Below are 19751 nucleotides of genomic sequence, written 5' to 3' on the forward strand. Positions count from 1 at the left end.
AAATGGAAATAAGATAGTAGGGAACATCACTGGGGATATAGAGTCACTGTGAAGAGCTCTCAAGTAAAATATAGCTGGAGGCTGTACATTCTCTGTTCTTGAATACAGTAGGTAACAGCAATTAAAATGGAAAATTGTAGCAAATACTATAATAACTGGTGCATTGATGAAATGCATCAAGAGGATTTAAATTACTGCATCCTGTAGTCATAATTAGGTTTTGCTAGATAAGAGAAGGGCATAGAGAAGCTGCTTTATAATATAGCATTCATTGTTTCAGGAAAGAAAGAAGTATCTTTGTATTTTATGTATAATTTCCATTTTGATCTCTTTGTCCTCATGTGTCTCAGTCAGTAGTCTAAAATCAATTGCTTGTAAAGTGTGTTTTTGGTTTTGAATCTTCAAGAATGCTTTTTAAATATTCTTTCACGGCAGTCCTATATCTTATGTGAGAAATACAAAAAAGATAAATTTAGGCTCAATCATAAAATAAACTGATGAAGATTCCTCTAGGTTTTGTAACTGGATGGCAAAAATTCTAAAACTGGAACTTTTCCATCTGCATTCAATTCATCCTAATAATAACTACACTTAACTATTGCAGATATTGCAAGTGTTCCATACAGAAGCGAAGGTCCAACCATCTAGAAGTATTCCGTACTCCAGCAATTAAGGCTTTCTCCATGGATTGGTACTCTTGTTTCAGGCTCTAATGGCTAGACTTTAACAAATAGCCATTTTACAAATAGCCCTTAAGAACCTGCAAGAACTGACAGGTTTGGAACCTGGCAGAGTTTTATGAGTCAGTCTTCAGGGCATGCCATCTTTTTCTCCCCTATTGCCTCTTTAAGTACAATATAATCCCAATGACAGATGTTTATTTTTGCTGAAAAAGTCCTCTGACATTTTAGAATAAGTAAGATCCAGACATCTTGATCTTTATTCAGGCTTTGTACTACTTTGCTCAGCAAGCAGTCCCACTGACTTCCATGAAATTATTTTTTTAATTTATAGGCTGTTGAACAGGAGTTGAAAATGACAAGAGACCATTCCTAGGGTTGCAGGTTTTTTGAGGATCTGGTTCATGCTTTTGCATGCATTTATTTTTGTGCAGCTTTGAAAGACTGCTAGGCTACGAAAAACTAACTGGTAAAACTCGTATTTCAAGATGACTCATCCTCTAGGGTGCATTTTCAAAGTCTCTGCATGCTGAAAGACAGGACAGAAACTGATAATATGCAGGCAGAAAACAGGGAATAACAGCTTCATCAAATAAAGCCCCATTCAAACAAGACCTATGAAGGCATAGACCAAAAGCAAAAGATGTCCTTCTTCTGAAATATCAGTTCATTACAACAAAAACTAGAGACAGACCTGAAACATCTGCCCTAAATTGAAATGTAGTTAGGCTGTTGACATATTGTACATTATATATGCACTATAGCAGCCTCATCACAAACAACCAGTGGGGTACTGAGCGGAATTCACACGCTGTGTAACGCAGGGAGAGCTGAGATCTCACAAGGGCTGTAAATGGAGGAAGGCATGGAGCCAAATCAAGTAAACAGACCCAACTGTATCAACAAGTGTGAGAGCTGGAAGGATGTGTGACAGGTAGCAACCTCCTGCCTTCCTCTCTCTCACGTGGAGTGTGAGGTCTCTTGATAAGAGGTGTGCTGAGGTTACCCGTGTGTGCTGTATAAGAATGGGGCAAGCTGGGCTGCTGACAGGAAAATTTTCAATAACTGCATAGAAAGGAAGAGCAGGAGAAGGGATGGTTCTTGTTGGGGAACTAAAAAAAAATGGATGGAGTGGGCAATGGAGGAGAGGCTGTAGATGTAAATGAGTATTTGGGAGCTCCATACTGAGACATATAGTTGAATTTGAGCTTGCTGAGACTTGATTTGTGAGATATGAGTTCCTGAAGCTTTCAAATGAGGTGGGCTCACTTCTAAAACGTAGGCTTACCTATGTCTTTTACTGCTGAACACTGGAGTATAGCCAGCTATTTTCATCTGGAAGGAACAAAAGTTTCTCTGTTCCAGATTGTCCTGTTAGGATGCATTGACCCAGATTACAAGGGCTTGTGTCCTGCTGTGCTGTGGGGCCTTGATGGTAGTGGTTTGAGAGGGGAATAACTCAGAAATCTGAGAATCAGCTGAGTCAAAGGCATCAAAACCCACGGAGCACATCACTTTGAGATAGTAAGTAACAGAAATTTCATGCACTGAAATTCTGTGTATAATTAGGACAGATCAAGAAGGTGACAGTCAGTATGATGTGCTACAGGAGATCAAAGAGGCTTCAAGGTTAGAGCAGACAGATTGAATTTCACCTCTGTATAGATTAACAGATAATATAATTTAAAACTTCTGTAGGTGGCTGCTTCTTCAGATAGCTAGTTAAAGCCATAAAAAGGAAAAGCACCTCTGGATTTATGCATGAGGGACTGTTTTAAAACTCTCCTCCTGAAGGACAGTGAAATTCAACATTCTTGTAGGAATGAGAAAGCCTCCCTGAAAAACAACTTAATCAAAACAAGGAAATCTATAAAAGGAAAATAAAAATGAACAATCCAAGACTGCTAATGGCAAGCTTAGGGTTTATAGACTGTGTATTAGACATTCAGAGAAGATGCATTTCTCTGGTTCAGAATTATTCAAGCAATGCAATTAAGCTAACAAAAAAAGAGATACATCTATTTAAACAACAGAAGGAAACCCACTGAAAATCAAAAGTTATTCCTAACTGAGGATAATAAAAAAGAATATAAATTGTGATAGATTCCAGAAAGTCATGCTCTTAATAATAAATACACATATTGTAAGGAATAATTTTCTAAACAGTTAGATGTTGCTAAGAGGTTCTTTTTCAGATAATTCAGAATCAGGGTGCTAGAGATTCAAATGCAGTAGGAGTTAAATATGGTTTAGATGTAATCAAGATATAAATGGACATCTCAAGAAAGAAATGGCCACAGCAGAAAAACTATATTAATTATATTAATTCTTTTTAACAGTGAGTAGAATAGCTCAGGGAATTTCCCACTTGGGAGTCTTCATTCATGGGGACAAGTCAGAAGAGCTGCCTCAAACAGAAGTGTCAGGTTTAAAGTGAATTGATAAATGCAGAATCAAAATTTGTTAGGCATATAGCATATTTATCCATGGCTTCAGGATGAATTGAGTACTTGAAAATTTAGTTGCTTGAGGCATTAAAAATAGCTTACAATATTTTTCAAAACAGATATTAATTTTGAATAGGCACTGTTTATCCAAAAGAAAGACAGGGTGTTCCAAGAAACTAGAATCAGAAGGTCTGGTTTCTGTTCCATGGAAATCACTAGATCTACAATAAAGGATTTATACAATTTCTGAAATGTGGCAAAAATGGGCAAAAATCAAGACTAGGGGTTTTATGTAAAGGACATCCTCCCTTATGAATCTGTTTGAAGGATTAAATCAATATGTGAACAAAGGCTCATTTGATTAATATTGTATTTTGATTTTCAAAGGTTTTGACAAGATCTTTTACCAAAATCCACAAAGAAAAGTGTAATGGGATAAGGAGAAAAGGTTCTTTCATGGCTTAGTACTTGGTTAAAAGAATAAATGGACCATTTTCACAGTGATGATCAATATGAACTGTTGAAAATATTCATATTTAACCTGGAGAAGGGATGAGTAGGAAGGTGACAAAGTTAGCAAGTACAAAATCTTTCAGCATAGAAAAATGAAAGAACTGCAAAATGTTCAGAAGGATCTCAAGATAGTGTCTGGGTAGTAAAATAAATGATGAATTTTTTGTAGCAATTACAGGAAACATAGAACACTGAGAAAAGTAGTTCTACTTGTACAGTGATTACTGTGATTTCTGAATTAAGCACTATCAGTTGTGAAACAGCTCTTGGAATTATGTCAGACTATGCCTCAGATCTGTTGTCTCTGTTCTGTCATGGCAGTAGTCAAAAACATCAACGGGTCCTTAGGAAATACTACGTTTTTTTAAAAAAACAACAGAAAAAAATAATCAGAAAAACCAATCAAACCAATTTACAGTATGCACACCCTCTTTAAATAATGTATTAGAACTGGAAACAGTGCAGAGAAGGACAAGGTTTTCAGCCATACCAAGCAGTTTCTGTGTAGAGATATTGAGTAGGCCTAGGAGTTTATCACATATGAATTAAAAATGTCAGGGAGGATATGATAGATGTATATTGAATCACAGATGGCATAGATAAAGTGAATGGTTACTTTCTCTTTTCTATGATATAACAATTAGATGGTAATAAACAGAGATTTATCACACATCAGTGTTTTCTTTCACACTATACAAGGCTAAATGTGAAATTCCCTGCTGGGGCACCCTTACAGATTCTGAATGTAAAAGGATGTTGAAGGTCTTCAGATGAATTAATGGAAGAGAAGGTTTACAGGGACGGTTAGATGCAAAGTAGGGATATGTTTTGATTTTCAAGATTTATAATATGCAGATTTCTGGAAACTCAGAATTCAAATCACTGCATACTTGCCCTATTCTTACATTGTTCTTTCTGGCTTCTCTCAGATGACTCTGAGTTATAGATGGTGGTGTGAACAGCAGTAAACACCCCCTTATGTTAAACCTACTAAAAGTGTTGCTTTGAGCGCTCTAACACACATATCTGACAATAATAATGACAAGTGAAATACGTCTGTTTTCTCCCTCTTCCCATAGATTTATTGCCTGGTTTCTGTCACTGCAAGACTGGCTATGCAGGAGAAAGCTGCAATCAATGTGCCTTGGGTTACACAGGATATCCTGAGTGCCTGCCCTGCAACTGCTCCCTTGAGGGCAGTGAAAATGATGACCCCTGCATAGGTCCCTGCATCTGCAAGGTATGGATGTCCAATTCTTCTGAGCCATGGAAAGATACTAAGGGTACTGGAAGATTTCATTAATGCCCTTGTAATTATGCCAGAGTATTCCACTGTTCTACCTGGCTGTGTTAGTATCTATGTTAGCCACTCCTCACAAAACACTTGGTCCTGGTCCTACAAAATCCTACACGGTCTTGTGTCATCTCAGAACTCACTTCAATCAACATATTTGCCTGGGAGCCTTGTATGCTGCCTGTCATACAAGTCCTTAGAAATCTTTAATGAAGGGACACTTCATTCACAAAGCCTGTGAATCATTTGTCTCAAACCCCATCCTCATCTACTCAGAAACTATATGTTTACAGTGTTGTAACTTCTAAAACTAACCTCTAAATGTGATTTCAAAAAGAGGAAATGAAGTGATGATCTATTGAATCAAGAAAGTTGCCTCTTAGGAATAGTCATTCTTTCCTGCCTCGGGATGGTTCATTGTTCAGAAATCTCTAACCTGTTTTAAAAAACAAAATATATCCTTTCTGTAGGATGTCTTAATTTCTGTGAAGAAAATTTAAGAGGGTTTTTCTCTGTGTGCCATTGGGTATCTCCCTCAAACTATATCTTGATAGTATGTTGAAATTAAAAACATTTAAAGCAGATGCATCCACTTATAAAATACCTAGCTATCAGAAAGGCTTTAGAAATGGTTGTACTTTCTAAGTCACAGTCTAGTAAGTGACCATGAATATGCCCAAAGGACTGCTCACTGTACTGTGGATCAGTTTTTCTGTACTGTATTTATAGGAATTCCCTTTTAAAATTTAGTTAACAGAATTAGTCACAAATGAGAATTTAAAAATACTTACATGACATTCTTAAATACAGGAATGTACAAAAAATGCTTCCATCTCATGCTGCAGACATGCACAAAGCTCTGGTTTGACAGCTGAATAGCACTGAAATCTACTCAGAGAATTAACTTTATCCTCACTTTATGTAACAGCCACATGCTCTCTATCAGAAATAAAATCATCCACATCATATTTCTAATTACTTAGCTATCAAGTCTAGAAGATCATAAGACGGTGATTTTGCTATGTTCTGGCTTGGAATAGAGCTTTGATGAAGATGAATTATGCTAAATACCAGATAAATAATGCTTAATGATTCTTATTATGTTATTAATATAAAGCCAATCTGACCTGTTAGTACACACAGACCAAAATGAAGAAATAAAGAATAGAAATAAGTGTTCCTATCCCAGAGAGTTCTCATCATATGCACTTTTCTCTCAGTGTTCATCTTTTGTCTTCTTTGTGCTCCTCCTTTTTAAGTGCTTGTGGGAGAAAAATGATACCTTTTGTACATAGCTGAGATACAGATACATATACATTTAATTTCACTAGCAATCTTCAAATTCAAATCAAAGCAGAATATGGTCAAAGGGACACTGAAATCATCAGATTAGTTATGCTCCATGTGAAGAATAAAGTGGGATGTCTGGTTAATAGCAGGTCTTAGGAAATGCTTCCCTTCTTTTAATCACATCTTTCAGTTACCTATGATGAGCTTTAAATTTGCTAAAGATAGTTTTCTTGTAAAGGAAGTTGCTGAAAAACAGTCCTAACTGGATAGGCTTTGGAACTTTATGAAGGTATGTGTTCAAAGTTTCATCTTTGGATAGCTTAATACTGTGCTGAAAAGTGTTGAGAAATACATGGGGTTGCAGAAACATTGCTTTATTTGCTGAGGGATAGGTTAGATCTCCTTTCCAACTCTGAATATTATTATATCTATTATTCACTGAATTTGCTGCCTACTCAATGGAGTTCTACAGGTTTTACTCACAGATGACATTTGTGACTGCAAAGTGGGCAACTTTGTATTTAAACACGTTTGTTTTGCAGCTCTCTTTTTATTTTCCTCTTCCCGCTCTGCACACACTAAACACATCAACACAGTATGAAATTTTGGGACCAGTGTTCATAATTGTAGTTTCTTAAATCAAGGGTGAGAGTATCTGTGTCCAGATATTGCCCACGTTATTATTCACATGAAGCATGAGTAACCCGTTGATTTTGACATACCCATGGTAGTAATAGGCATTGATTAATCCCAAGATTTCTGGTGAAAATGTGAAAATGCCAGTCTTGAGATTAATGAGATATTGAAATTAAATGTAATTATCTTATAACCTTGAGTTTTATTAAAGATGTTTGTGGTTTGTTTAATAGTCTGAATTATATTATTGAAGAGGAGTATAGAGCACAGCAGTAGAGACAGAGCAAAGATACTTTGTTAGACATATTTTTACTGTATAATCAGTGGTGAAGACATGAAATTTTCACTGTATCTCCCTTTTTGCAGGTCATTGCCACTTTCTGCACAGTGTCTCTGTTTTCTCTTAATTCATGTGTGCTGTCCTTTCTCCCCATACATCCACCTGCTTTACCCCATTTTTGCCAGGTTTGCTACATCTTAACCAGGAGGCTATCAAATGGCTTTCAGTGAATTTACTTGGGAGCTGTGCATTTTGGGCTATCCTAGACTGCACAGTGTAGGCAGGGTTTTTAGAATGTGCTCATTTCTGCTGATGTAGAGCCAACAGTTCAGTCCCATGTGCATTCCACAGAGTGCTGTCTCCAGGGTTAGGGAGACTGTGCATAATACCTCTGAAAGCGGAAGAATTTTCTGAGCTCTGTTGGGGAAAATACTGAATTACTAAGCCAGCACCATATCATAAGCATCCTGCCACACACACTGTGTAGAAAATCTGGCTTTAACTTTGCCTATAGGACAAATTGATTTATAGTGTAAGATAGTAGGATTTAATGCACAACACAAGTTTTCTATGAAAAATATAATTACAAAATGCTAAGTTTAAAATAGCTGATATATATTTAGTGCCTGTTGTCCTGCAGGGGAGGAGTTTCCAAACCTGGCTACATGGCTGGCAAACACATGTAGTTATGGAGAGCTGCAGCCCATTTACCACTTGTATTTATCCAGAATTCATCTATTAGTGACAGATCTCTGAAAAACTGATACTCAGAGTGATTAGTACAACTACTGCCACATACCTGTAGTTTCCATCAGCTGGATGTGCATGGATTTTGTCAGCCCTACCTACATACTATAGTTGTTGAGGTTGTAACATTGTGCCATCCTTCCTTCTCCTCTGAGACTCTCAAGTGTAAAGGATATAAATTTTATGTATATTACCTGAAATTAAGTATGTCCATTCATAGAGATGAGAAATGACAACTCTTTTATTGTTCAAATTCCATGTCCTATTATTTACATGCAGCCACATAGCACCTTTTACTGTGTAAAGGATTTGCTACTAACATTCACAAATAAGAAAGTCTTTCCTATAAATGTCTTTAGAGTCCTCCTGAAGAATAAAAACCCAGTGATCTCTGATTCTTATCTATGGCATCTGAAGTAATACTCTAATGTACCTTTCCAGGAGCATGTTGAAGGAGAAAACTGTGACCGTTGTAAACCAGGTTTCTTCAATCTTCAGCAAAATAATCCCGAAGGCTGTGAGGAATGTTTCTGCTCTGGGAAAACAAACGTCTGCAGACACTCTCCCTTTACCTACAGAAATGTAAGAAAAATCATATCATACCAGTACATGTCTTTGCTTTGTGTTTTTTGTGTTGTCACTAACCATTGTCACTAGGTTTTTTCTTATTAGAAAATCATGCATGTCTCTTAATTTTCATTTATCTGGAAGAAAATGCTTGCAAGCTTTGTCAGTCTTTGTGAGAAAGTTCTGAAATAGAGCAATTAGAACAGTGAAAAGCACAAAAGAAGCTATAACAATATAAATTGAAGCCGTATGCATAAACACAGTCCTGGAATGTGCATACATAAATACTCCTGAATTAAATGCTCCATATCCATAGGGCAACCTCTTTTCCAGGTCATTACTAAATTTCTAGACCTGAAGTAATTAAGAATTGGAAACAGTAAATGTACAACACACAGCTTAAGTAAGAAAAAGGAATGCCTCGCAGGGGGCATTTTGAATGCATTTCTTTTGTATGCTGCATTCCTAGGAAATTATGTGAGAGGGATATGAACCTGCTGTTCTTATTTATACTGTAGAAAAATGTCTTTAGCCTGCAAATATACTCTAAACTGTAAATTAGTTCTCAAAGCTCAGACACTGATGCCACTGAAATGGATGTTTGCTACATATTCATGACTGTAGATTGAGTTTGGGAAATGTGTTCTAGGTCTACTAGATCTTGATTTTGGCCATATTGTTACGCTAGAAATCTTCAAGTAACATCATATATGTCTAATGTTTTCATTTACATGCCAGCAACTGGGAAATTTTCCATTCCATGGCTGAGCTCATTTGTTGTTCTGCTTGTATCTGGGCTCCAGAAGCCATCTTTGTACAAACAGTGTGCTCTTCTCTGATGATTCATTTCTAGTTATGGGATTTCAGAAATTCAAGTTCTGGTGCTTTCCAGCACCAAAAAGATATTAAAAGTATATTTGGCCTTCTAAGTTTTTAGAATGGAAACATATTATAAATTACGCTGCCTACAGCAATCAGAAAATGTATATCCATTTGTCAGTTCATTTTCTGTACAATCGTTGACTGATATTATTTACTGAAAACTTTCAAAATATTTGTAGATATTCTTGCATATAGGTTTGTATGATGGAATTTCCTTCTTGCTCTGGACCATGAAGCACAGAATGCAAATACTTGCTGTTCTTTCAAACTGAGAAGTTATAATTCCTAGTCATATAACATAGGAAATGTTTGCTGTTTTTACTTTGTGTTTGCCTTGGTTTCTACACTGCTATTATACTTAATCAGTTTTTTAAAAAATTGAAGAATGCAAGGCTGTGGCTATTGAAATGATCAATGTCCTGATTCTTACTGTAATGTGTATTTTATTTATTCTTTTTTTTCTATCATTTTAGATAGAAGACATGAATGGTTGGTATCTGACTGACTTACCAGGTCTCCTCAGAGTTATCCCCACGCAAAAGAGATTTGATGGGCATCAGCAGCTCAGCATCAGCAACGTGGCTGCGCAAAAAGTACTGCCACAGATTTACTACTGGAGCGCACCCAGTTCTTATTTGGGCAACAAAGTAAGTGCAGGTGGTACTTGCCTAAACACTAATTTGATGTATTGAGAAAAAAGGTAAGGCTTTGAAGAGGGGAGGAACTGAGGGAGGATAAAATTGGTTAGCTATCTGACTGGCAGAATTGCAAGCAGAAAAGAATCACCTGTGTGGAGTATCCTTTTGAGGTAAGAAGGTAGACAAAATTAATTAAGTGTCTTTAACCTTGAGCCCTCTTTGGTCTTCTGCTGTCAGGTGTTAAAGAAATACAGCTAGTTCACAGCATTGGTTTTTGAATGAACTAGCTGGTGTGTGGTTCAGCTTGGCCTCTTCCCACCTTGTCCTCTGCTTTGAATACCAGTTCCCTCATCTGCTTTTCAGAGATGCAGGTTGTGTATCAGATGTTGTGGGGGTGTATAGTGCTTTTCAGGAAACTTGTGTGTGGGGAGCTCTCTGCCCTGGAACTCAGAAAATGCTGTTGTGAGCTTTGTGACAATTCTGATGTGTGTATTTAAATCTGCGTGTATCTAAGCGTGCATGTGCACACATATTCACACCCCACAGGTTAATACCAAATCCAAAATACTTTCATGAAAATCTCATTTTTTTCCCAGAGAGTAGAGTTGAAGACTCAATGAGTCTTAAATGTGAGGAAAACTTAACAGCTTTCCATTTCCTGTAACCCTGATTATGTTAAAACTTATCAGAAATGCTAACAGTGATGTATTTGAACACGTTTTCCTCTGTAGTCTCTTCAGGCTAGTCAACCTCTTATTTATTTATTTATTTCTTCCTGTTGGCTGAAAATCAACATGACAGAAGGTAAGTGAGTGCATTGAAACTAAATAACATCATTCCGAAGAATTGGGCATCCTTTTCACGGCCTATAAATTGTTAAAGAGAGTCAGGCTCACTTAGCTGGGCAAGAGGGAGTTTCTTCTATAATATTGTATGTCTGGTGAACTTACCCTGAAATGTGAACTGATACTTTTCCTTACAGAATTCCATCTTGCTTCTAGCCAGTGAGCGAAATAATGGTAGGAATATGCACACATTATTTGAATGTGGAAGATATTTTTTCAGTGTAATTTGGAGGTCCTTTGTGGTTACTGTCAGATATCACTGTATGAATGAAGCAATTTGCCTTAATAACTGAACCATATAAATTTTTGATACTACAATAACAGTGAAAGCACTCAAATTGCCACAGTACATCTTAACTGTCATGTTGCATCACGTAAACTGTAGTTGTAATGACATGCCTAGGCCAGATGATTTATTCTATGGAAAGGGAAATGGAAATAGAATATTGAGAGTCCTTATTTGTAAACTCAATAAAACATTTCTCTAAATAGCTGAAACTGAATAAAACCAAATAGCTGAATCTAGATAAAAACATCCTTTCTTGAGAATAACTGCTAGCTGTAGAATAATTGGTATGTAAAAGCATACAAAATCTTTAAAAATTTTTGTCTAAAGAAACATAGAAAAAAAATTTATGAAATCTTTTATCAAGATGTACACTTCTCTTGTCATTTATAAATCTTATGTCACAGAAAGCTGTCCCTCCTCTATATTGCTAAAATTATTGCTCTTAAATAATATTTCCCAAAATAAAATTGAATAAAGAGAGGTAGTAATGATCCTGCATTTCCTAGTTTTCAAATATAGCTCAAAAAACTTATATCAAATAATTCTTTTATTATGAAGTTGGCACGTCCAGTGTGTGCCTCCACAGTGTTGATTGACATATGTATCCTATCTGATTGTTTTACGTCCATCTTCATATGCCTCTTTGGAAGGAAAAAAGCATTATAAATAGAATACCCCTGTGCAGCCTTCAGCTTTTTCTTTTTCATCTGAATCTGGGTGACACTAGGCTATGTGATACTGGTCTTTGACTGTGTCTCGACAGAGACATTCTAAATAACAAGAGGCTGTAGATGGTACAGGATTCTTGTTTATGTCAGAGTGGGAGAAAAACATGAGCAAATTAATTTAACATTACCATGCCCTTTTTGACTTCTAAATATATATGCTGCTACCAGAACTTAAACTTCTTTGTATAAATTCAAGTAACTTTTTAAAAACCCTTATAATATGCATTTGAACTGAGAAATTGAACAATGTTTTTGATGCAGAATACGTTTGGGAGTAATCTGGAGAAATTTAATTTCTAGAAATAAAATACCTAGTGGATAATTTGAGAGAACAGATTTAAAATGGTTAGTATTAAGGCTTTAGTAGGTATCATAAAGCAGTTTATATTTTTGCCTGCCTACCTTCCCATAGCCTACTAAGCTAAGGATTGCAGCAATCATGAGGACTTGTGCTGTGTTAGACCTTCTAGAATCTGAAAAATTGAATTATTTTAGAAACTCTAATTACATTTTAGGTATTTGAAAACCTCATTTTCTTTTAGTTAACAGTTTCTTAAATTGTTTTGACAATGGATCTATAAGTCTCTTTTAAACATGTGTGCATGCTAAAATATTTTATTAATTTGTCTGTAAGTGTTATGAGTTATAGTATGATAATGTTTGGTCGGAGCACTGAAAAGAAAGTATAAAATAAATTAAAAATTAGATACCCCACTCAGCAGGATAATGTGAAACACTTGTTTCTTTAAAATCAGTGCAGAAGGGTTAGGTGTGTGCAGTATTTTGGAAGTCTAACATTATGTATAGACTCTGCCTCTTTGATGCCTCATCAAAAAGCAATTTGATGATTTGTATGATGAGTAGAAGCTCCTTATAATTAGACAAAAGTAAACATGATATTCCACATATCTAAACATATGACACCTGTTCCCACCCCTCCATGACACAAACATGAGAGGTGGCTGAGGCCACTTGAAATTCCATGAGGAAACTTCCATCTTTGGGTACATGCTTTTTTTTTTGTTTTCTGTATCTGCAAGTTTTGTCTTCCTTTCTCTGCCAAGGGCGAGCTTTAATGTGAGGGTTGAGATTTACCTTGCGTTTTTCAAATGATTAGGGCATTGCCTTTGGTCAGCAGTTGCAGGTTAGTTCAGTCCTTAGGTGGAGTTCGTCTTAGAATTCAAATCTCTGGACATTGTTAGGTCTCAACGCACAGCACGTAATACATCCCCTCCCACTCTTCCATCTGGGTTTTGAGCAGATACTAATGCTGCCATTACTCAAACTGCAAACAACATGATGGAAACCCTGAACCACTTTTTCTCCAAACCACTATATGCATACTGACAGACTTGGATTGAGATGTTTCTTGAATCCACCCCTGTTTTTCAGGAATCATTTAAATGAGTTGTACAGCGTGATCTCATTCACTGTAAGTTAGGTTAATATAAGCTGATCCTTCATGAAGTCAGAGCATGTTGAAAATTAAAACAAAAATATTTGAATGTTTAGCTTTGTTTTCTCTTGGAAAAGTTCTTGCAGATCATGTTTGTCAACTCCATAGACCTAAAGCAGCCACATGATAGATATTGTTCTTTCTCTGATTTCCAGTTAAAACCAAGACAGCAGCTGAAAGTTTTGTGTAGAGTCTGTGCATAGAGAACAGGAAGGGGACTTTTTGACCCTGTCCCTTCATTTATTTTCTTCTTATTTTATAATTATCTATTTGCTGATAACCTATTTGCTGACTTCACTAAGTCATTGTTTCGTTGAGTCCAGAAATGAAGACACTGTAATGAGCCTGTAGTCAATTCCTGCAAATTTAAAAAATCTGTCAGCCTTTTTAAAGTACTTCACTGGTGGAAAACTAGATTGGGATAGAATGAGCAGTTTGTTTTGCGACATATTATCTATTACAGACTGCCTAGAATACCTCATAGGATTAAAAATTGAATTATAAAATAATCATAAACTAGGTCTTCATAGCTTTTATGTTTATTTCCTTCCATTTGTTTTCATTTCTTAGGCAATTCTGATACAAAAGGCGGAATAATGCAAGCAAATTGCAGTCTATGGCTCCCAGGGGGAAGGGATGGAGTTGAGACCCAAAACATAAAGACGCGTAAATAATACGATAATCAGCTGGAACTGAAATGCTGGGATCAATTGTCCTGAATTATGAATGCAACTAAGCCCAGAAAGCTTCATCTAGTATTGTCATGGTTTCAGATCTCAAGATTTTCATGTTCATAAGACATGATGCAGTCAGAAAGACCCACAACTCCCTTACTTTTAGTGCCTGCCTCAAAAAGGAAAGCAATCCGACATAATACTTTCTGGTATAAATGGATGAAATACAAGTTAAAATGTAGTTGGAAGCTACTATTTTTACCATTCTTCTAAGAAAAAGATGGTCTAGTTTATTGATGTTTTTCTTTTTATATCAAGTAACATTAAACTGATCTAAATAATTGTTTTATTTTAAATCACAATCTAAACTGATCTGACCGAAACCAAGTCACCATGCTAATCAGACTCACTCAACAGTATGAAGTTGTCTTCAATTCATACAAATGTGCCATTTATTTTATTAGCACTTATTTCAATATAGCGTCTAAAAATTGAGATAATAGGCAGAGTCAGATATGGAAAAGATGAGACAAACAGAGCAGACATCCAAGGAAAGAACAAAACATTTTAAGGATTTCAACCACACCTGATGCTTTCTTTAAGTTTACTTAATTTGTATTTCATTATTTGATTTAGAGTCTTTATTTTTATTGAAATATTCTTTCAGTTTGGCAGCATGAAAGGGCCAGGGGTAGGTCTCTGCATTCTTTCACAGCTGTGGCTTGCCAAATTTGGCTTGATCCCCAGTAAAAAGTGCAACAGTATTAGTACTGTCCTACTTGGGGCTCAGCTACCCATGACTGTAAAGAACCACCAAGAGATAAGTAAATTTTGCACACTTTGTTCCTTGTTAATGCTTTTAATGATGCTTGGGTAGCCTGTTGGGACGGTTCAAGTGCAGCCGTTAATGTGATTACAAGGAAACTAAGGATGCCCAGTAGACTGTTACAGCCTCTTTGAGCCTTGGAAATGGGTTGAAACAGGGCTCAGACTCTGCCTAGCTGAGAACACTGACTGCAGTATTTCATGTATCCCATGTTACATTTAATTTCGTGGTGCTAAAATCATCTTACACTACCCTAGATAAAAGAGGAAATTTACTGTTGGTGAAATTATTTCATAAATCTCAAGTGTCCTTTGTGTTACCTGCTTGCCCAAGTCTGCCTTGAAGGCAAGGGTTTCAATCAATAGAGGCAGTTGAAAAATGGAGAAACAAGCAGAAAATAAAGCAGTTTCACAAAAGAAGGGAAGTGAATGCTAGAGAGAGAACACTGAGGGGTGATAGGAAATAATTAAAAGGAAGTAAATTGGGGGAATATGCTTTCCAACTTGCAAAGTTTTACTCTCTGATTTCTTTCATCCAACATAGTAAAATAATGAAGGATCTGAAGAAGCAGAAGAAAAACAAAAAAGGCTTTGACTTGGGAAGAATTTATATATCTGGAGGTTTGTACTGAGGGCTTATCACCATGCAAAGATATATGGTGATGATTCCCAAGCTAGAGATAGAAAAATTAAATAGTGGTTACTTAACCACTGCAAAGGAAAACTGAAATTTATGAAAGGGAGGATACATTGGGATTTTGCTCTTCTTATATTTCGTTCCTCTTATATACATTCCTCTGCATGCTAAATACTTCATCAGTAAATAAGTGTTTGCTTTGAAAACTATATTTAGAGTTCCTTGCTCATCACAGGGTACCTGTAAGTAAAGTGTTTAATCAAGTTTTACTCACTTAGATTAATCAGAGAGAATTTATAGTCCAAACACCTAGTTCATATTGGGTTACACAGGACGTGATGAAGGAATTTATGCCCATCACCAGAAGGGTTTACTTGAGAACTACTGAAAAGTCATTCTCAAAATATTGAGAGCTGTAAAGAGTTAGTTTTATGTTTAGTTTCCAGATTCCCCTTTATGAATGAATAAACTGCAATTTCTGTTTGATTTACCTGTCCCCCATAATTTACTTCAAATTTAAATTATGTACAAAATCTTGAAATAGAATGTAATTGAAATTGTTGAGTTTATATAACGCATTAGTAACACTGCATGATGCCACTGAGCTTTAGTTTTGTAATTTTGTGATGTTCCATTTTGCTTTCCATATCAAAAAGGCAGTATGCAGCAGGGCAGAAGTACTGAGAATTTCTGATGGTACATAAGGGAAACAGCCTTTAGCACTAGCCATTTGTTGTATTTTCAATCTGTGCTATATTGTTTTTGAAGTTTGATGTGCTCGGTAGCATCTGACAATCTCAAGATTGTCCTTACATGCAGCTTCTCTACGAGATATATAAATTCTGTTGTTTCCATTTTACATATAGGATAGAATAGAATAGCCTTGCTATTGTACGTCTGCCCTTAGAAACTAAGTTTTGGTGCCTGACCTGGACTGACACACTACCTTGTGTCAATATGAAGCTTTAAACCAAACAGGTATAGCACCAGTGCCCAAATCCAAGTGCTAATCACCCGCATGCTCATGGATTTAGGAAGTCTGTGTGTGTGGATTTATAAGACGCATATTTTATTGTATGGGTGTTATGGGAATTTTTAATCAATTCACAGATCTGGGAGACCTAATCCAGCTAACTTGGTAAACAGCATTTTACATCTATTGTCATTAACAAAAAGGTTGTGTGTTTGTAAAACAAAATATTGACAGGAGTCACTGATTTTTCAAACACAAAGCAGCATTACTAACAAGAGTACACAAGATGCAAAGATGGTATAAATGGTTGAAAATCATACAAATTCAATTAAGACATCATTAGTGAAAGAAAACCCAAACTGATATTCAAAATCTAGACAAAGTAATGCTTTTTTAATATATTTTGTGTTAGTTTATGGGAAGCAGTACTCATTGTGGCTGTGATAAGCAGCCAAAGAATTGAATAAGGAAATGGTAACCAGAACTGACAAGTAAGTAGCACAGTAGTGATTAGAAGCTTGAATTATTTACTTAGTTTTAACTTGTGTTTTCATAGCGTCATCATTCTGAGCACATTAATACTGATTATCATGCCTTGATCTAATACCTGAACAGAGTATGAAGCATCCTTTAAATCCTGTAGATCCTGTGTCTCATGTACACTACCCCATGTCTCATCTACCCTGACTACTCTGAATGGACTCATGCTGATTTGTGAAATCTCCAGAAAGCAAAATGAGATCCATTACTTAACATTCCTAGTTAGTTTGCATACTGTAAGATGATCTTTAATAGAAGAGAATAATGGAAGAAGCGATTTTATTTTCCAGAGAGAAGCCCTAGCTTTATACAATATATTTCTTTAGAAAGTGAGAATTTTAAATACTCCCTAAGTTTTTAGAAATGTGGATTACCATAACTGTAGAATGAATTTGTATTTGTCTTCTTGCACCCAAGATGCAAAAGGGCTAAGACCTCAATATTTGGCATATGGAAGGGATAATCATGTGCTAGAACCCTAAGTGGAACTGCAATGAATTATTAAACAAGTGGTTTGTTGAATGATGGAATATTACCTGCAAAGCAGCGCTTCTCTCCTAGAGGCACATCCAGAGCTAGTTCAGTTGAGCCAATTAGGCTGACTGTCTCTTCAATGTGTTGTGACCTATTGATGGTAATAGCTTATTGTGATGATAAATGAACCCATCTCTCAAACTGAAGCCTGAGTACACACTTCAGCAGTTTCCCTGAATCATAGGGCCATTACCTATCAACTTCAGATTGACAGGAGTGGCAGCAGCAAGAGCAGATGGCATGCATGAGTAGAGACAGATGATTGTTTTACCCAAATGAATGGATTTGGACTTATTTTTGGTGAGGTTGTTTTGTGTTTTTGTGGGGTTTTTTTCATGAGCCTGCCTTAACATTCCATATTTTGCTAGAATGTTTCTGACAATAACCTGCAGTACCACCCCCGTCTCCTGAGATGGCTGGATGAATTTGTGATTGGTATCTACATACCTTTTCAGTTTCACAGGCACTCTCTGTTGTGATACAGGTTAATCCTTTTTTTCTTTTTTTCTGATTGTAGAGAGTGATGTATGTTTGGCCCTCTTAGCTCTATCACTTTATTTTCCAGAGCTAACCTCCTCAGAAAAATGGGCAAGATAGAAGAACTGTAACATTATCAATATTTTTCATTATTTTATTACAAGTTCTTGAAGCTGTAAGTATTAAATGTCATTAAACACCTGACCCTTCTGGATCAATTGCTTGGCTAGTTTAATTCATTTTAGAGGCAGGAAAATTTTTCACAGTGAAGGCAGTCATTTTAACAACTTTCTGTGTCAGTTTTCTTCTAGGCTTTTTTTTTTTGTTATGTTGAGGATTTCAAGTGTGCTTTATTAATTAAAAATAACAGTGCCAGAGATACATCCCTTCAGTTTGACTTCTTAAAAGATTATTTTGGTTATGACTCAGTTTTTAAAATGAAACTGAAGAAGAGAAAGGGCTCTATATATTCCTGAACCACATCTCAGTTATCTGTAGGATAGCTCCAGTGTGCTCTGAAGTTGTGACCTGGAGTGAGCAGTCCTTTAAACAAAAGACTTTAGGCTGTGCAAAATAGCAAATTAGCCAAATTAGCCAGTCAGTACAGCAATCCTCTCCATGGCCATGCATCTCTTCCTACCAGAATGTTTCCTGGCATGTGTCTTGGTGAGCTCTCCCTCACTGCAGCACATACTTGACCATGCAGTTAGTAAGGCAAAACTTCACACAATTCTAAGTTTGCTTTGCCGTGAGCTAGGTAGCTTGTTTGCAGAAATATTAATGGATATAAATACAGGGAATAGTAATCCGTAGTTTTCCATCAATATTGTATTTTCTGTGCTCCAGAAAAACCACAACACAGTATTTCATTTACTTTGAAGTTATTTGAAGCTTAGATGATCAAAGTCTGTCATATTAGAGAAGAACTTTTTCTTCTTACATATTTTAAATTAAATGCAACAATGCAGAGCTGTACACATATCTAGTAATTGTAACTGTTTGCCAAGTTAAAAAAAAAACAGATGGAAAAGTTAAAAAAGTGAAATGAAAAAGGAAATAATAGATCAGTATTCTGTTCTTATTAGGTATGGAAAGATTTCCTAGCTTAATAAACTAAGCAGTCTAAAGTAATAAAACCAGTGGACCGAAGCTGCATTTTTTAACTTAGAAAGTAGGTTTGTAACTACAGATGCCTTTAAAGATAATCAAATAAATAGATACATTGTTTGGTCAGCTGTGTCTTATTACTTTGATGTGTGAGCTAATTATGTTTAGTCTGCTGTGATGAAAAGTTCTTTTTCAGAAAGAACTTTCTACAGTTTTTTTGCCGAGTTTCAGTGCTATGAGGCCCAGTGAATTTTTCCTCTCTTTCATAGATGATGTCTTAGCTCAGTTAAGTAGATGCACAAAATCCGGTTTTGTCACTGTTCTGTGTCTTTTGTTTTATATCAAATAGGTGATGAGTATTCCTATACATTTGAATAAAAATCACTTTATACATACATCTCACGGGTTGAACAGAAATATGAATATGTAACACAAAGGATGAAAGAGAATAAAAACTGCTGCATGAGATTAAAAATTACAGAAAATTAAATTGAGGAATGATCAGGGCAACTTTTTTCAAAAAGCTGTCAAGCTTTTATGTTAGAGCTAGCTGGCAATGGTTCGCTTCTTTGGCTTTTTTCAGTAAACATTCTCAAATTTTCTATTCAAAACATCACAGAGAGATACTTTGTTTCTGAATTTGGAAAGTGCAATCCTCTTTGGTTTTATTGGAGTTGGTTGAGTAACTGCAG

At 36.0% G+C, this 19751-nt stretch overlaps 1 protein-coding gene across 1 annotated transcript in view; it reads left to right on the forward strand.

Moving 5' to 3' along the window:
- The window catches only part of LAMA2 (laminin subunit alpha 2), a 254316-nt gene that overhangs the window by 52171 nt on the left and 182394 nt on the right, over positions 1–19751 (forward strand). Inside the window, exons 10-12 of the mRNA XM_031066728.1 lie at positions 4720–4880; positions 8329–8469; positions 9810–9983. Coding sequence (XP_030922588.1) covers positions 4720–4880; positions 8329–8469; positions 9810–9983 — 476 coding nt within the window. The remainder of the gene's footprint in view (positions 1–4719; positions 4881–8328; positions 8470–9809; positions 9984–19751) is intronic.

Source organism: Geospiza fortis, unplaced genomic scaffold, assembly GCF_000277835.1.
Source record: "Geospiza fortis unplaced genomic scaffold, GeoFor_1.0 scaffold98, whole genome shotgun sequence".
Taxonomy (NCBI): domain Eukaryota; kingdom Metazoa; phylum Chordata; class Aves; order Passeriformes; family Thraupidae; genus Geospiza; species Geospiza fortis.